At 43.5% G+C, this 23,989-nt stretch overlaps 1 protein-coding gene across 3 annotated transcripts in view; it reads left to right on the top strand.

Annotated features, from left to right (window-relative positions):
* The first annotated feature begins 11,327 nt into the window (after positions 1–11,327).
* The window catches only part of angpt1 (angiopoietin 1), an 84,192-nt gene continuing 71,530 nt past the window's right edge, over positions 11,328–23,989 (top strand). For all 3 annotated transcript variants that reach the window (XR_014030984.1, XR_014030985.1, XM_081377056.1), the window contains exon 1: positions 11,328–12,119. Coding sequence is in view for 1 of the 3 variants with exons in the window: in XM_081377056.1 (XP_081233182.1) it covers positions 11,781–12,119 (339 nt within the window). In the remaining 2 variants the exon portion in view is untranslated. The remainder of the gene's footprint in view (positions 12,120–23,989) is intronic.

The following is a 23,989-nucleotide window of genomic DNA, read 5'->3' as shown; positions in this document are numbered from 1 at the left end:
TTCTGAAAATACATTATGTATGAGTTCTCTTACGAGAGTCCTCTCGTACTGCGTTTTATCAAAACGCTACGGGAAAAGTCTCTTTTCACGAAACACTGAAGCAAAAAATTATCCTTTAATTTTCATATATGTAAAACGCGTTGCGGCAGCAGCAGACAGCTATGGCGAGACGGCTTGCTCGCTCATTGGCTGCTCTGCGGCAACTGCTTAAGCCTATCGAGCGAGGCCTGGGATGACATCAGGCCAATGAGGGCGCTTCGCGCCCTCCTCGCCACTTCCCGCCGAAACGGGCGTGGCTTACCTCTATAAAAGGAGCTCGAGAGCTTTCCGACGCCTATATCCTTTTCATATTATTGCTTTTCTGTGTGTGTGTGTGTGTGTTCTTCGCAACACTCACCCCTAAAAGAGCTGCGTCTTTTTCAAGATGCCTTCCTGCGGCTCGTGCCGAGCCCCACTCACCGAGGGAGACAAGCACGTCATCTGTGTTTCCTGCCTGGGTGAGGACCATGCAGCGCTCGCGCTCGCTGACGGCGGATGCCCTCACTGCGAGCTTTTGCCGATGGTGACTCTGAGGACTCGCCTGGCATCCTTTTCCAAGCCTGCATTCACCGCCGCGATGCCGCGCCGTAAAAATGGCCGCTCGCAGCGGGTCCCGGAACCCGCTCCAGCCCGACCAAGCTCGCCGGTTCGCCCGCCAGCTTCACCGGCCTCTCTCGAATCACTTCCTGATGCTCAGCGCCCGCAGTCTGCCGCCGCTTCATCAGAGGAAGTCGGTTCAGAGGCCGCGTCGGGGGAGAAGGATTCCTGCTCTCTGCTAGCTTCAGGCAGCGAGGATTGGGCGAGCTTTGAGGATCTCGCGCCTCCTGCCCGCAAGCCCTCAACGAGAGCCAACATTGAGACGGAGCTCATGCGGGTACTCGCACTGGCCGCGGCGAGCCTCGGCCTCGAGTGGTCTGCACCGGAGCCCCCCTCTCGAACCCGGCTGGATGGTAGTTTCCTCTCTGGTGAGCGCACTTCTCCGGAATCTAAGCCCGCTCCTTTTCTTCCTGAGTTACACGAAGAAGTTGCGAAGGCTTGGAACGCGCCCTACTCTGCGCGGACGCGCTCATCTGTGTCACCCGCATTTTCCTCTCTGGATAATGCCAGTGACCGAGGCTACCTCTCTCTTCCGCCGGTGGAACAGGCGATAGCGACCCACCTTTGCCCGCCCTCTGCTGGACGGCGGACTAAACCGGTGTTGCCTTCCAGAGCCTGCCGCATGACGTCGACGCTGCTCGCGCGAATCTTCTCCGCCACTGGGCAGGCCGCGTCATCGCTACACACCATGGCTACGCTGCAGATTTACCAGGGTGATCTCCTCCGTAAGCTGGACGAGATGGGACCTGACGCTATCTGCATCGCGGATTTAAGGAGCGCTTCAGATCTCACGCTCCGAGCTACTAAAGCCGCCGCACAAGCCATGGGACGGTGTATGGCTTCCGCCACTGTCGCTGAGAGGCACTTATGGCTGACGCTCACGGAGATGGCCGATTCCGAGCGCACTGCGTTTCTCGATGCCCCGCTGTCTTCCACCGGCCTTTTTGGTTCTTCTCTCTCCGAGTTCGTGGAGAGATTTACCGAGGCCCAGAAAGCGTCTCAAGCCTTCAAGCACTTCCTACCGAAGCCCGGTTCTGCAGCGGTTCGTGACAAACGGACCCCGCGGAGCTCTCAGCCTCAGCCCCCGCCTTCGGCCGCCTCTTCGCAGCAGCCACAACAGCGCAGCTCGAGGCCCCGCTCTCGGTCCAGCGCCCGGCGCCCCTCTTCGCGCGGGCCGCGATCGAGGGTTGTGGTAAAACCGGAAGTGCCGAAGAAGTCCTAGCAAGCCTGGGAAAGCGCAGGTGTGTGAGTCCCGTTGCGGCCGGCCTCCCACCCAAGCGCCCCGCTGTTTCAGTCCCAAGGTTTGCGACTGTTCCAGTGTTTTCTGCAGAGAGCAAGCCTGCACTGCCGCCCGCTTGCCTGCACACAAAAGCCGTTCTCACGGCTACCCAGATAAATCTCGAAAAGAGTGTATTTTCTGGTGTCCCGGCCACGGCCGATGGTGCTATAAATGTAGTCTCGATGCCCACTCCTCAGTGCCCATCACTACACATAAGCACAGCCCTACACGTAGGGCCCGCGCACATAAAATCGACTCAGGTCGGTTGCGCTTCCAGCATAGTGAGAGTGCCCACTTCCCAGTGCCCACGAACACTATGTCTAACACATCACAGGCTCTCTGTAAAAACGGGAACTGTGAGCGCGCGCTCTGCTCAGGCAGACGCCGCGCCCAAAGCAGTAAATGTGCCCGCTCCCAGCCCACATCTACTCGCTCACATGGGTCCTATGAGACTTTCTCAGTCCTCCCTCACTCAGCTAAGCACTGTAGTAAGGTCGAGGACGAGCGTCTCGCCCGCTGTATTAAGCGCGCGCCCCGCCTCAAATGCCACAGGCATAACGCCTATGTTTGTATCCCCCGAAGCACCTCTGTCGCACGGCGATCAGAGTGCGCTCCGTATCCAGCCCCTAGCCAGCCATGCAGAAGCATGGGCAGCGCTCCCAGGGGTTTCGGACTGGGTGCTAGGCATTATAAAGAGAGGCTTCTCGCTACAGTTTTGTCGATGCCCTCCCCGCTTCATAGCGCGCGTCGAAACTATGGTCTCGTTGGAAGTAGCTCACCTACTTCGAGCCGAAATATCAAAACTGATAAGCAAAGGGGCGATAGAGCGCGTTCCCCCAGCTCTAAGCGAAAGGGGGCTATACAGCAGATACTTTCTAGTCCCCAAAAAGGACGGCGGTATCAGACCCATACTGGATCTAAGACGGTTGAACAGAGTATTGGTGAAACGCAGTTTCAAAATGCTCACAACCAGCAAAATTCTCGCGCATGTTCGCCGAGAAGACTGGTTCATGTCAATAGATCTGAAGGACGCGTATTTTCAAATACAAATAGCGTCACACCACAGGCGATACTTGAGATTCGCCTTCGAGGGTCAGACATACCAGTATACAGTCCTGCCATTCGGCTTGTCCCTAGCACCCCGTACATTTACGAAATGCATGGACGCAGCGCTCGCTCCTCTCAGACTCAGAGGCATGCGAGTGCTGAACTATTTGGACGACTGGTTGATCCTAGCTCAATCACGATCACAGCTCGTGGAGCACAGAACCATTTTACTCGATCACCTCGAGAATCTTGGTATCACAGTCAACTGGACAAAGAGTTCATTGAACCCCAGTCAAACGATTTTGTTTCTGGGCGTCGTTCTGGACTCACAGTCTATGACAGCGCGGCTGTCACCACAGCGCGTGTTGATCATTCAGCGCGCGGCGAGGTCTTTCCGCCGCGGCGCTGTCACCCCGCTCAGGAAGTTTCAAAAGATGCTGGGTCTCATGGCTTCAGCATCGTCAGTTCTCCGGCTGGGCTTGCTCCGCATGCGCCCGCTGCAGTTCTGGTTGAAAACGCGGGTACCGCGCAGAGCGTGGGCGACCGGTCGATTACGCCTCAAGGTCGATCAGAGCTGTGTTTCAGCCCTGGCGCCTTGGACGGCGGACGACTGGTACCAATCAGGTGTAAGCCTGGGGACTTCCTCGAGAGTGAGGATGGTGTCGACAGACGCATCCACCTCGGGATGGGGAGCTCTGCTCGAGGGCAGACCGTTCTTCGGCCTGTGGTCGGAACGAGAAAAGCTCCTACACATAAACTGCCTAGAAATGCTGGCAGTGCACAACGCGATGACACGTTTTTGTCCCCGCATCAAGGACGAACACGTCATAGTCCGTTCGGACAACATGGCTGTGGTGTCCTACATAAATCGCCAGGGCGGTCTGAAATCCATATCCCTGTACAGGCTGGCGAAACGCCTCCTACTATGGGCTCAGCACAACTTACGCTCGCTGAGAGCAGTGCATGTACCTGGGCTTCAGAATGTGGGCCCAGACAGACTGTCCAGGAACAATGTTCCCCCGGGCGAATGGTCTCTACACCCACAAACAGTCCGGCTGTTGTGGGAGAGATTCGGCAGAGCGGAGGTGGACCTTTTCGCGTCCCGCGAAAACGCGCACTGCCCCGCGTTCTTTTCAAAGACCGACAGCGCGCTGTCCCGGAGGTGGCCGCGCTGCCCGTTATACGCTTTTCCTCCCGTCTCCCTCCTGCCACAGGTGCTGGAACGGGTCAGGGAAACGAAATGCCCAGTCCTGCTTGTAGCTCCGTTCTGGGAGAACCAAACATGGTTCCCAGTTCTGATGCAGTTGGCAGATATCGCTCCATGGCCGCTGCCGTTGAGGAGAGATCTCCTCTCGCAGGCCGGGGGCTCGATTTGGCACCCACACCCGGAACTGTGGTCCCTTCATGTGTGGGTGCTCAACGGATACCCGTTGGTCTCACAGAGGGAGTCGTGAATACCATCACTCAGGCTAGAGCACCGTCGACACGGCGGCTTTATGCTTCGAAGTGGTCGGTTTTCTCCGGCTGGTGTGCAGCTCGGAGCATTTCACCCCTCGAATGTGAGGTAACGGAGGTTCTCTCCTTCCTACAAGAGCTGTTGGATAAGGGCAGATCCCCTTCCACGCTCAAAGTGTATGTGGCGGCTATTTCAGCGTTCTTTGGTTCAACGCTGGGTCAGTCGCTGGGAAGGAATGATTTAGTCATCCGCTTCCTCAGGGGAGCTAGGAGACTGAATCCACCCAGACCTCCTTCAGTTCCTTTGTGGGACCTTTCTACGGTCCTAGCGGCCATGAAAGGTGCCCCTTTCGAGCCTATCCAGTCTATTAGCCTCAAACATTTGTCTTTCAAAACAGTGTTTTTGATGGCTCTCGCTTCAGTGAAGCGCATAGGCGACCTGCACGCGCTCTCTGTGAGCCCGGCGTGCTTGGAGTTTGGTCCTAATGACTCTAAAGTCATACTCAAACCTAAGCATGGCTATGTGCCGAAATCCCTCAACACGCCTTTTCGGGCTCAGGTTATATCCCTGGCTGCCCTGCCGGCATCGAGTGAGGAAGGGGACTCGAGTTTTCTTTGCCCTGTTAGGGCTTTAAGAGCTTATATGTCCCGCTCTGCTGTCTTCAGACAGACAGAGCAGCTCTTTGTCTCGTTCAGTGGACGTTCCAAAGGAATGGCTGTTTCGAAACAAAGTCTATCCAGATGGATAGTTGACGCCATAGCGCTGGCTTATACTGCCAAGGGCATTCCATGCCCTTTGGGAGTCAGAGCGCACTCTACGAGAAGCGTTGCTTCTTCGTGGGCTTGGTCCAGCGGGATTTCCCTACAGGATATATGTACGGCGGCAGGTTGGGCCTCGCCGTCTACATTTATCAGGTTTTATAACCTAGAGGTTCCCGCCTTGCAGGCTAAGCTTTTGTCGGTGTAATCTGTTCAGCCGTCTAATCAGACCGCTGAAACTCATGCGCTATGCGCTACCGACTATCTTGGGCAGAACTGTGTAAGACCCACATTTTCCACGTTAGTTCAGGTTCCCTACCCTGTCTATGTGATGATTATACTTGCGTCTGTGGACATGTTTTTTCTACGACGCTAAAATTTAGGGATTTAAGGCTCTCACCCTTATTCCCTGACTCTGTGTGGGTCAATCTGGTGATTATGCACTGTATGCCTGAAAAAGCTTCCGGTGATCAGTGTTTTTATCCCAGCACGCACGGCGTTTTGCAAGGGGTTCCCGTAGCGTTTTGATAAAACGCAGTACGAGAGGACTCTCGTAAGAGAACGTACTCGGTTACTAACGTAACCTCGGTTCTCTCTAGAAGAGGGAACGAGTACTGCGTTCTCTGCCGTGCGTACGGTTCACTCTGGTTCGCTTCGGCGATCAAAATCAAGTGAGTCAGCCTTCTCGAGCTCCTTTTATAGAGGTAAGCCACGCCCGTTTCGGCGGGAAGTGGCGAGGAGGGCCCGAAGCGCCCTCATTGGCCTGATGTCATCCCAGGCCTCGCTCGATAGGCTTAAGCAGTTGCCGCAGAGCAGCCAATGAGCGAGCAAGCCGTCTCGCCATAGCTGTCTGCTGCTGCCGCAACGCGTTTTACATATATGAAAATTAAAGGATAATTTTTTGCTTCAGTGTTTCGTGAAAAGAGACTTTTCCCGTAGCGTTTTGATAAAACGCAGTACTCGTTCCCTCTTCTAGAGAGAACCGAGGTTACGTTAGTAACCGAGTACGTTTGTACTGTAGTTATGAAAAAGTTTGCAACTGCATATGATTTTAGGGTCCAATTCTCACTTTTATCCAATTAACAACCTTTGCCTCAATAAGTTCCTAATTACTGCTTATTAATATATAGTAAGTTAGTGGGTAGGATTAAGAGATGTAGTATATTGTCTTTATATAATTAATATAATACTAATATATATAATATTAATACAAATTTATATCATTTGTGCTTTATAAGTACTTATAAACACCCAATATGCATTCTAATGAGCAACTATTAATAGTGATTATTAAATAAATTGCAATCTTTTAAAATGAAAGTGTGTACTTCTGCAACTTTCTGATGGAAGATAAATCCATCAACATAGATCTGAAACTTTATTGTTAATGAGTTTCCTGATCTTTTCACTCTGACTTTAACCTTTTAATCTGCAAAAAATGTTTAGGTTTTTTTGTGCTTTTAATAAAAAATCTACATTTTTTTAACCAAGATGCATTTAATTGAGAAGAAAAATTATTTATGATCTTAAGTTTTCTAAAAAGAAATGATTCACTCAAAATGAAGCGAGTTTGTGCTTAAAATTAATGAGTCAGAAAAATAAACTTCATAAAGGGAAAACTATGACTCTGACTTGTTTTAATCACAAACTCACTTCGATTTGATGTTTTTTTCAGTTATGTTGCTTCTCAAGTAAATGTTTCTGAATTTAAGAATGTTTAGATATTTGTACTGGAAAACAAGACAAAAATACTAAGCATGAAAAGCATTTTTTCCATTGTATATGACACGTGTCAGTTTGGATTATGAATGTTGCACGCTTCACTGTTGATGTAGAATAAAAGGCATGCTTATGCGTATGCTTATGAAAATGAAAATGTGACTGAGAAAAAAACTGTCTGACATGATTCCATTAGTAAAATACTGTAATGCCAAATGCTTGTCCGTCCAGTAATAATGCTGCAGTTGTTTGATCTGCACATCTGCGCTCTGTAATCAGTGCCATAAACACTGATGTGCTGGACAGCATTTGATTGACAGGTGCAAGAGCGCACATTCCCTAAACTTGACATGAACTTCGGCAGACAGAGGGTTGCTTTGACAATCCCAGACCTCCGTCTGATCCGTTGGTTTTGCCCAAGAGATCCGACCGGAGACGAGCAGGAGTTTGAGTCTAATAACTGCTGATGTCATTCATTCAGATCATGACATCATCATGTGCCACAACCAGCTGTCAATCAAACCGTGTGTCCTGAAGAATTAGACTGAGGTGCGAGAAAGCAGACTAAACATGTCTTTCTCTTCTCTTCCACTCTTTCCCCTCCCGTCGTTTCTTTTATTCTTTTTGCAGTCCAGTTCGTTTATCTCCACTCTACAAAAAATGCTTTTCTTAGTATTTTTATCTTGTTTCCAGTCCAAATATCTAAAACTTCTTAAAACAAGATGCATTTACTAGATGCCATAAGATATTGTGTCTTGTTTTCTGGGGAAATAAATCAATATTAAGTGAGTTGTTGCTCAAACAAGCAATCTACCATTGGGGTCAGAGAGATGATCTGGTTTCTGTTTGAATTAAGATTATTTTTCTGCATTGGCTCGTTTTAAGCAGCAACTCACTTCATTTAGATTTATTACCCAAGAAAACAAGACATAATATCTTATGGCATCTAGTAAATGCATCTTGTTTTAAGAAGTTTTAGATATTTGGACTGGAAACAAGACAAGAATACTAAGTAAGAACAGCATTTTTTGCACTTTAAACCCTCAGAGCCACTTGTGCATCTTTGATCTCCACTGGATTTGTGAAGTAAGATGGTTAGAAACATTCAGAATGTGCAGCCGCCGTTGAAATTCCTCTTTCTATTGTGCGTGTTGATCTCGCCGGGCTTGATGTGCCGTCAGGAGAGATGAATGAGACGTGGAGAGGCTTTAGTGCGAGTGTGTTTTCCCCCTCTCTGGTGAACTGGGTTGTGGACGGGTTGAACTGGTCCATTGAAGACGGAAGAATGCGTCTGTGTGACACATCAGTGTTTGGTAATGATCCGGTGAAATGGATGAATAAGTCCTGGCCTCAGTTCAGCTCTGTCACGACAGAAAAGCCCCTGTGAGTGAATGTTTAGCCGGAGTCTGGCCGCAGGAGAGCCGTGGAGACGAGCGAGAGCTCCACACGTTCACGTTCTCTGTGTTGTCTGTGGCGTTTTCTGTGGCGGCTTCTTCAAGTCTTCGTGTTGGAGTCGTCTGCAGGATTCAGAATATATATATTACTGTAAAAATTGCTAGTTGCATTGTTTTATGATTAAGCACTTGTTTATTTTCTTGAACACAGATGACATCTATCTATCTATCTATCTATCTATCTATCTATCTATCTATCTATCTATCTATCTATCTATCTATCTATCTATCTATCTATCTATCTATCTATCTATCTGTCTATCTATCCATCTATCTATCTATCTATCTATCTATCTATCTATCTATCTATCTATCTATCTATCTATCTATCTATCTATCTATCTATCTATCTATCTATCTATCTATCTATCTATCTATCTATCTATCTATCTATCTATCTATCTATCTATCTATCTATCTATCGTTCTATCGTTCTATCTATCGTTCTTTCTATCTATCGTTCTATTCTATCTATCTATCTATCTATCTATCTATCTATCTATCTATCTATCTATCTATCTATCTATCTATCTATCTATCTATCTATCGTTCTCTCGTTCTATCTATCTATCTATCTATCTATCTATCTATCTATCTATCTATCTATCTATCTATCTATCTATCTATCTATCTATCTATCTATCTATCTATCTATCTATCTATCTATCATTCTTTCTATCATTCTATGTCTTGTTCTATCGTTGTACCGTTCTATCTATCCCAAATCTGGTCTTTAATCCTGTCTAACGTTCATCTAACGTTTTTTAAATGTAACTACTTGTTTCGGAATGTTCAGAGAGCAAGTAACGCTCAAATAATGTTTGAAGAATGATGAAATGGAATCATTTGTGTGTGGAGAAATGGCGTTTTCAAAACTGAATGAGAACGTTCTAGAGCATACTTTTGTAAGTTGGGATATTCTATATTTTGTGGTGTGTGCTGAAAACATGAGGAGTGTAAGCGGTTAACTCCGGCCGCATGAATACAGTGTTTGTTTTCTCGCAGCGTGTTCTATGTTTACATTCCAGCCAAGACTTTGGTGTGTAGATTACACAAACCAATTATGACGGTGTATATATGCACGGTTTGTGCATTTCCCCGAAAACTTGAGTAAACGGCGGATCATAGTGTTCATCATGCTGGTCTTTGAAGTCTTGACCTGCCTCACTGTAAACATTCAGTGGGAAAGTTCTTCTTCATCAGTGCTTCATTTTAGACAATCAGACGGTACGTTTATTGATATTTCCATGAATGTCAAATAGCCGATGATTATAACACTATTATATAATGATTATATATGAATACGTTTTAAAATAATTGACTAAGGATGCATATTACTTATTTTTCCGTCATATTTGGCCTTGTTTTTCTGCTGTCTGCAACCCATTTTTGGGTCACCAGATAAAAATAGTTCTAAATGTACTATATTTGCTCATTTTTTTTAACAGTTATCATTCTAATCTGAAATTCATTTATTTAGCTGCTTATATGGTTCTGAAACAGATGCCTATAGTTTAGATACGGGGGTGTCGCGTCAGATTTCATAGAAATGTTTACTCATGCGTTTAAAGTTAAGACGACTCAGTGTTATTCTGGGCTCGTTATCTTGGGGCGCCTGCAGCCGCGAGGAAGAGGAGGAGGAGGAGGATTACTGAGTCATTGTCTCATACTCAGTGTAGTAAAGAGCGTTCAGTCTTCATCTGCCAGCTAGGTTGCCATAGTAGGGGGTGAGGGGCTTTAATTGGAACTTGACCTTTGACCTCCTGTCTCCAAGCACAGTCTCTTGCCAACTGTTGGTTTGCGGTTTGAGAGCAGCTCTTTGTGTTTAACTCACAATACTTGGTTGGAGTCTGAATGGGGAAAGCTGATCCAGGGTCAGTATGAACGACGGCTGCTCCGCTTCTCCTCTGATGATGAAGCTCCTCCATTAGGACAGTTCTGGAATCAGTTCTGGAAGACTCAGTTCTGGAAGACTCGGTTCTGAACTCAGCTCTGGACTCGGTTCTGGATTCAGTTTGTTTTTATGGAAACAAGAGGTTGATGGTGTGAATTACAGGCTTGTGTTTCTGATTGGAGCATAGTCTGTCTGTCTATTTATCTTCCTATCTATATGTATTGTTCTATCCATCCATCCATCCATCCATCCATCTGTCTACTCTCTCTCTCTCTCTCTCTCTCTCTCTCTGTCTGTCTGTCTATTTATCTTCCTATCTATATATGTATTGTTCTATCCATCCATCCATCCATCCATCCATCTGTCTACTCTCTCTCTCTCTCTCTCTCTCTCTCTCTCTCTCTCTCTCTCTCTCTGTCTGTCTGTCTATTTATCTTTCTATCTATATTTGTATCGTTCTATCCACCGACGCAATCATCCATCATTTATTTTGTACAGTATTTTTTAATTATTTTTACTGAAACCTGACTTCTATAAAACACAAAATTAAAGTTTTGAAAAATGTTCATGCTGCACTCTCTCTCTCTCTCTCTATCTCTCTCTCTCTCTATATATATATATATATATATATATATATGTATAAAACAATCCATGTTACCTCAGTACTATATTCCACATCTTTTGAAGCCACATCTTAGCTTTATATGAGTTCAGAAAGAAAACCTTTCAGAATGAGTGTTTGGTCACAGCTATGGTCATAATTCACTTTTATTTAAAGGCAATGGACATTTCTGCTAAACTTCTCTTTTTGTGTTTTATTGGGGGGGGGGGGAATACTATGGAAAACATGAGAATGCATAAATGATAACAATTCCATGTGAACTATCCCTTTAATGCAACCAAATTCATTGTGTATAGTGTAAATATAGTGTAAAAGTTGATCTGCTGTCCACTAAATGTGTGTGTGTGTATGTGTGTGTGCGTGCGTGTGTGGGTGCGTGTGTGTGTGTTACAGGAGGCAGGGCTACTACACAAACACAGGGTCAGTACGCTTGTAAAACGATCCTCAAGCACTGAGAACATCCTCTTCGCTGGGGTCCCGCTACGCTTCACTTTCCTTTTCTCTCTCTCTCTCTCTCTCTCTCTCTCTCTCACACACACACACGTACACGCACACATTCCTCTCCAGTCACTGCGAGGGGCCGGCGCAGAGCATGCTAGAAACCCAGAGCAAAGTCATTGAGTCGCACGGTCACACACACAGAGCAAACACAGAGAGAGAGCGCCAGGGGAGGTCTGACAGCTCCAGACCACATCTTCATGCGTTCTTCATGACTGCGTCTCACACACAGTTTCTCAAAGCTTCAGTTCTCCCCAAGACCTGTGACTATTAGAGTGTTTTGAGCAGGTGACCGGATCAATAATGACCTCCAGGCGCCGGTCCAGAGACGTGAACATCTCTCCTCGCACTGACTCCACCTGACTCCGGACTACAGGACCCGAGCGAACCCTTGAACACACTCCTCCAGCTCCGGCCATGTGGTGTGTGTGGCGGTGTGTGTGTCTGGCAGCGCTGCTGGCTCTCTCAGACTGTGCAGGAGCCGATCAGAGACGAGGAGCAGAGGAAGGACTCAGAAGCTCCACGGGGAGAAGCAACAGCAGTCGGAAACACCACCGGATCCAACACGGACAGTGCAGTTACACCTTCATCCTCCCGGAGAACGACGCGGGAGCTTGTCGAGAGTTTAAAACGGGAACGCCGTACAACGCCAACGCTCTCCAGCGAGACGCTCCTCAAGCCGAGGACGAGTTCTCCAGCCAGAAGATCCAGCAGCTGGAGCACGTCATGGAGAACTACACACAGTGGCTGCAGAAGGTGAGGGATCGGCATCTGTGCGCGCGAGTACACTCTGATATTCATGGAGAGGGAAGAGGAGTGTGTGTTAATAGTGTTTGTAAAGAGTAGAGCTTGGTGTGTGAAGACTCAGACTTTGGATGTGTGCGAGTCAGAACTAAAGCTAAAGTCTAAAGCAGCGGTGAGACGATTACAGGCACAGCTCACAGATATTTGCTGCTTACATTTTTACTTATTTTTTGAAGAAAAATAAAATAAAATAGTATGTTTTTACATGTTAACCCTCAAGATTTATTACATTTTAGATAGCACTTTTAAATATAGATTGCATCTATCTATCTATCTATCTATCTATCTATCTATCTATCTATCTATCTATCTATCTATCTATCTATCTATCTATCTATCTATCTATCTATCTATCTATCTATCTATCTATCTATCTATCTATCTATCTATCTATCTATCTATCTATCATTCCATCTATTGTTCCGTCAATCTGTCTATCTATTCATCTATCTGTCTATTGTTCTATCGTTCTGTCTATCGTTCTATCTATCTATCTATCTATCTATCTATCTATCTATCTATCTATCTATCTATCTATCTATCTATCTATCTATCTATCTATCTATCTATCATCTGTCTGTCTGTCGTTTATCATTCCATCTATTGTTCCGTCAATCTGTCTATCTATTCATCTATCTGTCTATTGTTCTATCGTTCTATCTATCTATCTATCTATCTATCTATCTATCTATCTATCTATCTATCTATCTATCTATCTATCTATCTATCTATCTATCTATCATCTATCTATCTATCTATCTATCTATCTATCTATCTATCTATCTATCATCTGTCTGTCTGTCGTTTATCATTCCATCTATTGTTCCGTCAATCTGTCTATCTATTCATCTATCTGTCTATTGTTCTATCGTTTTGTCTATCGTTCTATCTATCTATCTATCTATCTATCTATCTATCTATCTATCTATCTATCTATCTATCTATCTATCATCTGTCTGTCTGTCGTTTATCATTCCATCTATTGTTCCGTCAATCTATTGTTCTATCGTTCTATCTATCTATCTATCTATCTATCTATCTATCTATCTATCTATCTATCTATCTATCTATCTATCTATCTATCTATCTATCTATCTATCTATCTATCTATCTATCATCTATCTATCTATCTATCTATCTATCATTCCATCTATTGTTCCGTCAATCTGTCTATCTATTCATCTATCTGTCTATTGTTCTATCGTTTTGTCTATCGTTCTATCTATCTATCTATCTATCTATCTATCTATCTATCTATCTATCTATCATCTGTCTGTCTGTCGTTTATCATTCCATCTATTGTTCCGTCAATCTGTCTATCTATTCATCTATTTGTCTATTGTTCTATCGTTCTATCTATCTATCTATCTATCTATCTATCTATCTATCTATCTATCTATCTATCTATCTATCTATCTATCTATCTATCTATCTATCTATCTATCTATCATCTATCTATCTATCTATCTATCTATCATCTGTCTGTCTGTCGTTTATCATTCCATCTATTGTTCCGTCAATCTGTCTATCTATTCATCTATCTGTCTATTGTTCTATCGTTCTATCTATCTATCTATCTATCTATCTATCTATCTATCTATCTATCTATCTATCTATCTATCTATCTATCTATCTATCTATCTATCTATCTATCTATCTATCTATCTATCTATCTATCTATCATCTGTCTGTCTGTCGTTTATCATTCCATCTATTGTTCCGTCAATCTGTCTATCCATCCGTCTGTCTTTCTGTCGTTCTGTCTATCGTTCTATCGTTCTGTGTATCCGTCAGAAGTGTTTACGAGTGTAAATCCGACATGGATCAGCGCTTCTTCCTGACGCTCAGCACTTCGGCCGCTCGATCGTCGTCTAGAGTTGTTTAGACAACAGTGAAGCTTCTCAGATGTTTTCTCTGCGCTGCGCTCTTGGCCGATGTTCAGATGGCAGATTGTAAGGACGAGTTTATGGTCACTGCACTGCGGGTTTTGCAACAAGGCAGAGAACAAGCTTTTACAATAACAGACCTGCCTTATTAAAAGCCTTACGCTGGGCACTTTAGCTGTCAGAGAGCTGATTTACATCAACACGGTCGCTGTGCTCGGGAGTGTCTCGCTCCACCGGCGTCTGGCGGCTTTCACAGATGTTCAGGTGGACTCCACACGTCGAGCTGTCAGTCACACAGATGGTAGTCGATGCGCTGTCTCTTTAATGACCGGAAGTCGGCCGGAAGTCATCCGGACCCCCGGGAGCGTTTGAAGGAAGAGCGAGGAGGATCTTCAGTCATGGGCTAAACTTTAACTTTAACTTTAGCTGTCCTGCCAGAGAACAGAACACTGTCTAATGCTTTCTAAAAGCGTCAGCTTGTTCAACACTCCGTAACACATGATTGAGAGGGTTTTGCTTTTGTTTTTCATAACCTTGAAGCAAAGTTGATGGGAATTTTATTTTGATGGGAATTTTATTTTAATGGGAACAAAAACTTTTTACACACACTAAATGACTAATGACTATATTTGATTAAAACATAATGAGCACTTTTTGTAAACAAACATGTATTCATGACTTCAATGAGCTCATTGTTTCTGCTTCAATTATTACATTGTTTAAATTAATACATTTTTAGCTAACTCTGATTTGTATATGTACATTTCTGAAATGTATAACTTGATAACAGATCACTCTAAATTGTAATGTGGACTATACAAATAAATGAATAATAATAATATTAATAATACAATAAGGTTCATTAGTTAACATTAGTTAACTACCTTAGTTAACATGAACTAAGAATGAACAATACTTCTACAACATTTATTAATCTTAGTTAATATTAATTTCAACATTTACTAATACGTTATTAAAATCAAAGGTTGTATTTGTGAACATTAGGTGAACTAACATGAACAAACAATGAACAGCTGGATTATTATTAACTAACATTAACAAAGATTAATAAATACTGAATTGCTCATTGTTAGTTAATACATTAACTAATGTTAACTAATGAACTTTACTGTAAAGTGTTACCATAATAATAACAGTAATAATCATATTTATTAAATGTCCAGAAAGCTGAGACCAAATTAATGTTATTCCATTTATTAAAATGAATATGTAAATGATTAAAAACGATAAAATTAAAAACTTTTTTATCATTAGTGCTTTCAGACATTTGGACCTCACTTGTAGATTATTTATTTATTTTAGAATAGTGTAATTTGTTTAGATAGCTGCATGCATTTGTGTAGTAATTTTATACATTCCTGTATAATTGATAAAACGCTGATGATAATTTAAATTACTACGTTATTTAATTTTTATTTCGCTATAATTATAATTATAGTTCAATTATAATGGGTTGACTAGACCGGCCAGTCAACAAATTATTAATGATAATTGCTTCTAAAGCAGAAACACCTACAGAAACAAGCAAACGATTCTTGGCATGGCAAACTAATCTAACATTGTCTTCGTCAGTTTTATTAGACAAACAAACTATATCTAAAACACACATTTATCAATATTGGGAACTTGCGAGTTTCTGAGATTAGAATCCATCTGGTTATTTTCATAAAACAAAACGCTCTTTTAAAATATGATGGATTAAATGAAGGGTGTGTATGTATGTATGTATGTACGTACGTGTGTATATACATATATATATTTATATATATATAGTGTAACCTGTTTTATGCTCTGCTCATTGTAGTTGAATTGACGTGATGACTCAGTGTAATGATAGATTGGGTGGCCCAGTCCTTTTTAAAACAATAATCTAGCATGATGTTTTTAAGCAGGAGTTATGGCTGCAACATGAACGGAATCATAATTGATCTAAAGCGTTCCTTCCAAACGATCAAATCCCACGTGCTTTTCTCAGCATTTCCATTCTCTTCTTCATTTTGCTGCGCCGTCCAACTTAATTATGCTGATGGATGTAGAACAGCCCCAGATTAGTATTTCCAGACACTTATATGAATACGAAATCTCTTTTGGCTACATTTCAGCTGAAATAATATTATGCTGCAATGGTTAAAAAACAAAAGCATGAAAGCAAGAAAAATAAAAAGCCTTTTTACCAGGACACGCATGCTATCAAAAGACGTACTTGAACATTTTAGCGTGTCAGAGTTCATAAGAAAGCCGTCTGGCAGTTCATACAGTCTGAATTCTACACCAGTGAGTAACTGGCTTATCATAAAATATAGTGAAAGGAGTATAAGCACATCTGCTAACATTAGTAATGCCACTTTTCCTCCTCACTGATGTACTTTATGCTGGAAAAAACATAGCGTCGATTAGACGATGTTAATAGATCATGGCAGAGAGAAGTTGTCTTGTTCGGTAGCTCTACTTAAGTCACGTTGAAATATAACAGGACGGGTATAGAAGAAGAAAAGCTTGTAACATGGTTCATTAGTTAACATTATTTAACTATAGTTAACATGAACTAAGGATGAACAATACTTCTACAGCATTTATTAATCTTAGTTAATGTTAATTTCAACATTTACTATTACAGTATTCAAATCAAAGGTTGTATTGGTTAACATTTAGCTGTCAAATAACAAAATACAGCTGTATTTTTATGATCTAACATTAACAAACTTTAATAAATACTGTAACAACAAATGTATTGCTCATGGTTAGTTTGTGTTAGTTAAGGCGAGATTTGTCAATTTTGAGATTATGGGCTTTTTGGCTTCTCATGAAGTGTTTTTCCAGACTAGTGGACAGAAAACATCCAAAATACACTTTTAACTCTATCTTTTAGAGCACTTTATCTATTTGCATCCGTAGATTTCAATCACAATATATCTTTAAAGGCCGTTTTCTCTAAATTAGTTTTTCCTCCTACATTGAGCCAGAAATCTCTTACACACACCAAACTTTACAGTTTTATATTCATCTATTTTATGAAGGTTTTTACAATGGGGGTTTGTTCATATATAATTTTCCTGATTTTATACAACATTTTATTCCTAAACAAATGGCGAAAATTCGACTTTTTGTTCTACAAATGTATGCAAATTAGACAACACCTCATTTGCATATTTAAACATACAGTAACATATTTTTTTGCTATTATAAATGCAATCAATCAACTGGTGAAGTATGGTGATATTTATTAGATTATTTTTTTACTCTACTGACCTGGGGTGTCTCGCCTTATTACATTAACTAATGCTAACATATGAAACCTGATTGTAAAGTGTCGCCGAAAAGCGTGCTCTAGTGGATTGAGGTGCCGTTCTCCTTCAGGATAATTGTGCTCGGGGAACATGAGGATGCATTTAACATATTTCATCCGACAGAAGATGAAGTGTCTTCGCTGGTCTATCTGTCTTCATCCAGCGAGCCGTGACTGAGGAGTGCTTCTCGATCGCGCTCGAGCCTCGGCTGATGAAAGACTGCAGATAGTGAGTGTTGCTGAGGTGTGGAGGGTCTGTGTGGGGTCGATCATTCGTTTACTGAGGAATTCATCTGGGACGGGGGAAGAGCGTATCCCGATAACATTCCTGTCCAGTCAAAGGTGGCTTCTGTTTGTCCAGGGATTATCCCAGAAGCAGGCATGGATACTGTTGTGGATTGACTGTGATCTTTAATCATTAGTTTCAGGAAACTAGCCTCTTGTGGACGTTGCTAGCTAATCTCAAATACTTAAACTATCAGGGGTATCATGAAGGGATGCTTTTAAGGGTATTATCCAGTTTCTTGGATATCTAATCATTTCTCAACCTCATGTCATTCCAATCCCGTAGGACTTTCCTTCTTATGTGAAACACAATCTTCTGGCCGTTCTTCTTCATATAATCAAAGTCAAAGGACTTTGCTTTGAAAGAAATTAATTCTTTTATTCAGCAAGGACGCATTAAGTTGATCAGGAAAGACATTTATAAGGAACAAATCAGTGTCAGTGTTTCTGAACTCCTGAAACGCCTCCATTGTAGTCTTGAGTTTCTTCCGGGAACGAACACGTCACAATATTCCTCATTATAATAATTCATGCGCAGAATAAAGGGGCGGGGCCTGGTTGAGTTAGTTAGTAGTGTGTTAAACTGGTGGTTATGGTAAGGGGCGGGACATTTCCCAAACACACTCAAATCGCTCGACCAATCACAACACACTGATCCAGCCGACCAATCAGAGCACAGTGTGCTTTTCAGAAGGAGGGGCTTCATAGAGACAGGAAGTAAACAGAGCGTTACTGACAGACTGGGAAGAGAGGAGCCGCAACAATGGAGAATATGAGGAGAATAATCAACATTCAAGCAGGAAAACCTGCTCTAGTAGACTTTGAAAAGGGCATAAATGGCCTATTTAAAGGAATTCAGTCTGTCAGTAGGGCTCGAGGTCCGTTTTGGAAAAAGCTCAAGCTTCTGCCATGTCACATGTGCGAGTCGTCAGGGGACTGGAAGTGATGGATCTTCACACTCCGTGTTCAAAGAGAACTTTTTCCGAGCTCATGTTTCTGAGGATAGTGCGTCTTGCCAAGCAGCACTTTAGATTTAAAGCACACATTCGAACCCAGGCCCTGTGAAATTCACCATTGTTCTGCTCGACCCTCGACTAGAGTAAAGCGGAGAGGTTAATCCCGACGCTCGAGAGGGTTTCCGTCACTGATGGTATTCATGAAGACTGAACCCTCACTCGGCCACACAGCGTGTCTATGAAGCCCAAGCAGGGCTGAGCTATTTTAAGGGTGACTTCCTTTGTATCAGAGTTTGTTTTGCTGATAGAAGCAGCCAAAAGCAACAAGCTGGATGAACGTTCATTTAACTGACCAAAAAGCTCTTCCTTCCTGTTTCATAGCTTTTACACGCAACCGTGCCACATTTATCTGAGCACCACAGAGAGACGTCACTGCTTCAATTTTAAAGAGGTCATATTAGACACATTTTTAAAGTCTTGATGTAGTTTTCAGGCTCTACTAGAACAGGTTTTCCTGCTTGAATGTTGATTATTTTCCTCATATTCTCCATTGTTGCGGCTCCTCTCTTCCCAGTCTGTCAGTAACGCTCTGTTTAGTTCCTGTCTCTATGAAGCCCCTCCTTCTGAAAAGCACACTGTGCTCTGATTGGTCAGCTGGAGCAGTGTGTTGTGATTGGTCGAGTGTGCATCGAGTGTGTTTGGGAAATGTCCCACCCCTTACCATAACCACCAGTTTAACACACTACTACTCAACCAGGCCCCGCCCCTTTATTCTGCGTATGAATTATTATAATGAGGAATATTCTGACGTGTTCGTTCCCGGAAGAAACTCAAGACTACAGTGGAGGCGTTTCAGGAGTTCAGAAACACTGACACTGATATAGAGAATTATCTCGGATCTTTGCAGAGCTTTTTCAGGCTCAAACAGCAAAATTACACACTAGCGTCCTCTTTAATACCTGTGAGAGGTGAAACCACAAGTGAACACCTTAAAATGGGTGAATTAAAACCAATACATGCCGTCACCTTTTTTTTTAAACAAATATTTTTTTCAGCAAAAAATAATTTAGTCTGTCTTGATGATCCATGCTATTTTTGAAGCAATTTTCCCCAAGCCGTATTTCATCTGGGTCATTAAGCTCACTCTGCCATGTCTGTTTGATAAAGAGCAGAGAAACTTCCTGAAATCTACACCCCGAAACTCAAACCAATACGCCACTTAACGTCTTCCTAATTTTGTAAACTCTCTCCCGCCTCACTGTGGGCAGCTTAATGTATTTATGCACTCAGATTTCAGGCTGTGACTTTAATAAATCGTCCTCTGGTGCAGCTCGCTTTAGGATTAATGTGAATTTAATTGTCATTTTATTTACGTTAGGTGTGTTGGGCTTTTGGGGGGGAAATTCCTCAGGCACACTGAATGTGTGTTGAATAAAAATTTGAATATTTTGTTGTATTTTTTGGCATTTGCGTTGCCCTGGAGTATTTTCTTTGGAAAACGCTGTTACTGTTGGCATTAAAAAATATCACTTTAATTTTTTTATTAAAATATAACTTTTGCTCAAATTGTTTTGAACCAGAAATAGACATGGACATCTTTCAACCCTGAACTTTTTCTTTTCTCCGTACTTTGAGATTTTCTTCTTTTTAACTTTGTATGATTAACCTTGAGTCTTTTCAGTATTTGACATTAAATGCAATAACATTTTGAAATGCAAGTGCGTGATTTCAGAAATCACAAGATGTTTTTCCATATTCCAGTTAGGTTTGGAAATGTCCTAAATGTAGGATAATCCTAAACGCATATCATATCTTAAATACACATTGATACAAAGTACATCTGTATATTTCCTTTCCTATTTTATCCACTCGTTCATTATAATCAGAACCTTCTGACGCTAATAAACCCAAGAGAGAAGTCTTCTCCCGTCCCTGTTAGCCAATATTTCAGCTTTAATAGTGTTTAAATACATCAGCTTTTCCATGAAATCAAATCAAAGCATCAGATTTGTGGATGAAAGAGTGCTATGGATGACTCTTGTGCCGAACTGCAAAACTGTTGAATAAAGAGAGGGAGATAAGTAATGAGCGTTAATGTTGCCCTCCCTGTGGGAAAGCACAGAGGACAGAGTCGAAAAAGAACGGGAAATAAAAAATGTGTGTGTGTGTGAAGCAGAGTATTTGGATGAGTTATATTTTCTCTTATCATTCTCACATGAAGGTTTTTGTAACACTTGTGCTGTATCCGAGCCACAGGTCTTGCCTCTCCCTGCCAGAACTCGAGGAGTAGTTTGTTTTATCAGGGTTTTTTTTCACTGATATTTTTTAATGATCTCCAATCTTGACGCCAATCTTGCATTATGTTCTCCATTAAAACAATATATTGGTCTGCAAGCTTAGCCGAGGTCTTCAACTGGTCTTAAACTGTCAGATAGTTTATAGTTGTTTTCAAACCTCAAAGAGACACTTCATCTATCAATTCTGTTCTGTTCAGATGGTGCCTTAAATTTAGTTTAATCAAATTTTCTGTTCAAGTCATTTGAAAAAAAATCTTGCATACAGTAGTTGAATTTTGTATAACTTAAGTTGAAATTCATTACATTATTAAACACATGATAAAAACACAAGCATACATGACTTATTAATTTGGTTTTACATTCTAAACCTGTATGGCTTTCTTCTGTGAAACACAAAAGGAGAATTGAACTTTTCATGCCCATGGGAAAATAGACTTTGAAACAGTATTTGTGGTCCATACGACTTGTTTGGATTATTTTGAAATCAAACCAAATTATTGTGTTAGAAACACACTGCGATCTAAGCTATTTGCCAATAAGCTTGTCGTCCAGTGAGCTGTTAACATGACTGAATCATTTATTATATATCAACTAAAATTTCTCTGTTCCCGACACACTGTAAAAAAATTTTTCTTGCTTAATATGTTGACTTGCTTTTCATTTAAAATATCTAAAAATTCTTAACTCAAGATACATTTACTGGAGAAGCAGAATTACTTAAGACATTAAGCACAGTTTTCTGGGGGAAAAAGCATCAGAAATGAAGAGAATTTGTGTTTAAAACAAAAACAAATATCTGTCAGTGGAGTCCGAAATATTAAATTAATTCAAAGGAAAAACTTGATTATTTTTTTCTGACTCCACTGAAAGATATTTGTTTTTGTTTTAAGCACAGTGATATTTTCAGAAAACAATACTTAATATCTCAAGTCATTTTGTTTACAGCGTTTACATATTTGTACCGGAAAACAAGACAAAAGGAGGACGAACATCATTTTTTTGCAGTGCACCACTTTTATGATACTTCAATGGTGCATAAGACTATAAAACATGTTGACAAAAATACAATTTTCCCCTTCTTTCCACCTTGATTTTCTGTTTTTGGCATAATTTTTGATGGGGATAAAACAATGGCATAGTAATGGTCTGATAACTCATTTGTTAGTTTTATCTATAAAAGTACATGCAATTGTGCATGCAAAAAAATGCAACAAAACAGAGAAAGCAGGCCTTTTTGAAGCTTCAGTGCGTTTGCATGGAAAAAAGCCACCAGCAGAATTCTTTACATTTCTCTTTTTGTGTTTCACAGGAGTTTGGAACGACATAGAGGTGATTAACTGATAACAGAATTTTGGGATTGAACTAATCCTTTAAAAAAATCTTTGCAGAGTATCAGCATGTTTGGAGACATTTTCTATGTTATCATCAAGTCCTGATTTCCAATAACTGTTTTTAACGGAGGGACAAGAAACAAACGGTTGCCTCATACTAAGCAGCATGTGGTTGGATATTATGTCTGCTTTGTGGTTTAGTGGTTTTCAGCAACAAACGATGTGACACCCTCAGCCCCTCTGGGTCTCATCTGAACAACGGCCAGCATCATGTCTGGGCCTCGTGTCTGGGCCTCATGTGGGCCTCGTGTCTGGGCCTTGTGTCTGGGCCTTGTGTGGACCTCGTGTCTGGGCCTTGTGTCTGGGCCTCGTGTCTGGGCCTTGTGTCTGGGCCTCGTGTCTGGGCCTCATGTGGGCCTCGTGTCTGGGCCTTGTGTCTGGGCCTTGTGTGGACCTCGTGTCTGGGCCTTGTGTCTGGGCCTCATGTCTGGGCCTTGTGTCTGGGCCTTGTGTCTGGGCCTTGTGTGGACCTCGTGTCTGGGCCTCATGTCTGGGCCTCGTGTCTGGGCCTTGTGTCTGGGCCTCGTGTCTGGGCCTCATGTGGGCCTCGTGTCTAGGCCTTGTGTCTGGGCCTCGTGTCTGGGCCTCATGTGGGCCTCGTGTCTGGGCCTTGTGTCTGGGCCTTGTGTGGACCTCGTGTCTGGGCCTTGTGTCTGGGCCTCGTGTCTGGGCCTTGTGTCTGGGCCTTGTGTCTGGGCCTTGTGTGGACCTCGTGTCTGGGCCTCATGTCTGGGCCTCGTGTCTGGGCCTTGTGTCTGGGCCTTGTGTCTGGGCCTTGTGTCTGGGCCTTGTGTGGGCCTCGTGTCTGGGCCTCATGTCTGGGCCTCGTGTCTGGGCCTTGTGTCTGGGCCTCGTGTCTGGGCCTCATGTGGGCCTCGTGTCTGGGCCTTGTGTCTGGGCCTTGTGTGGACCTCGTGTCTGGGCCTTGTGTCTGGGCCTCGTGTGGACCTCGTGTCTGGGCCTTGTGTCTGGGCCTTGTGTGGACCTCGTGTCTGGGCCTTGTGTCTGGGCCTTGTGTCTGGGCCTTGTGTCTGGGCCTTGTGTGGACCTCGTGTCTGGGCCTTGTGTCTGGGCCTCGTGTCTAGGCCTTGTGTCTGGGCCTCGTGTCTGGGCCTCGTGTCTGGGCCTCGTGTGGGCCTCGTGTCTGGGCCTCGTGTCTGGGCCTTGTGTCTGGGCCTCGTGTCTGGGCCTTGTGTCTGGGCCTCGTGTCTGGGCCTTGTGTCTGGGCCTCATGTCTGGGCCTCGTGTCTGGGCCTTGTGTCTGGGCCTCGTGTGGGCCTCATGTCTGGGCCTCGTGTCTGGGCCTCATGTGGGCCTCGTGTCTGGGCCTTGTGTCTGGGCCTCGTGTGGACCTCGTGTCTGGGCCTTGTGTCTGGGCCTCGTGTCTGGGCCTTGTGTCTGGGCCTCGTGTCTGGGCCTTGTGTCTGGACCTCGTGTCTGGGCCTTGTGTCTGGGCCTTGTGTCTGGGCCTCATGTCTGGGCCTCGTGTCTGGGCCTCGTGTCTGGGCCTTGTGTCTGGGCCTCGTGTGGGCCTCGTGTCTGGGCCTCGTGTGGGCCTCGTGTGGGCCTCGTGTGGGCCTCGTGTCTGGGCCTCGTGTGGGCCTCGTGTGGGCCTTGTGCCTGGGCCTCGTGTGGGCCTCGTGTCTGGGCCTCGTGTGGGCCTCGTGTGGGCCTCGTGTCTGGGCCTCGTGTGGGCCTCG

The sequence above is a fragment of the Scardinius erythrophthalmus genome (genome assembly GCF_964197995.2).
Source record: "Scardinius erythrophthalmus genome assembly, chromosome: 10".
NCBI classification, from domain to species: Eukaryota; Metazoa; Chordata; class Actinopteri; order Cypriniformes; family Leuciscidae; genus Scardinius; species Scardinius erythrophthalmus.
This window is presented reverse-complemented; position numbering and strand designations above follow the sequence as displayed.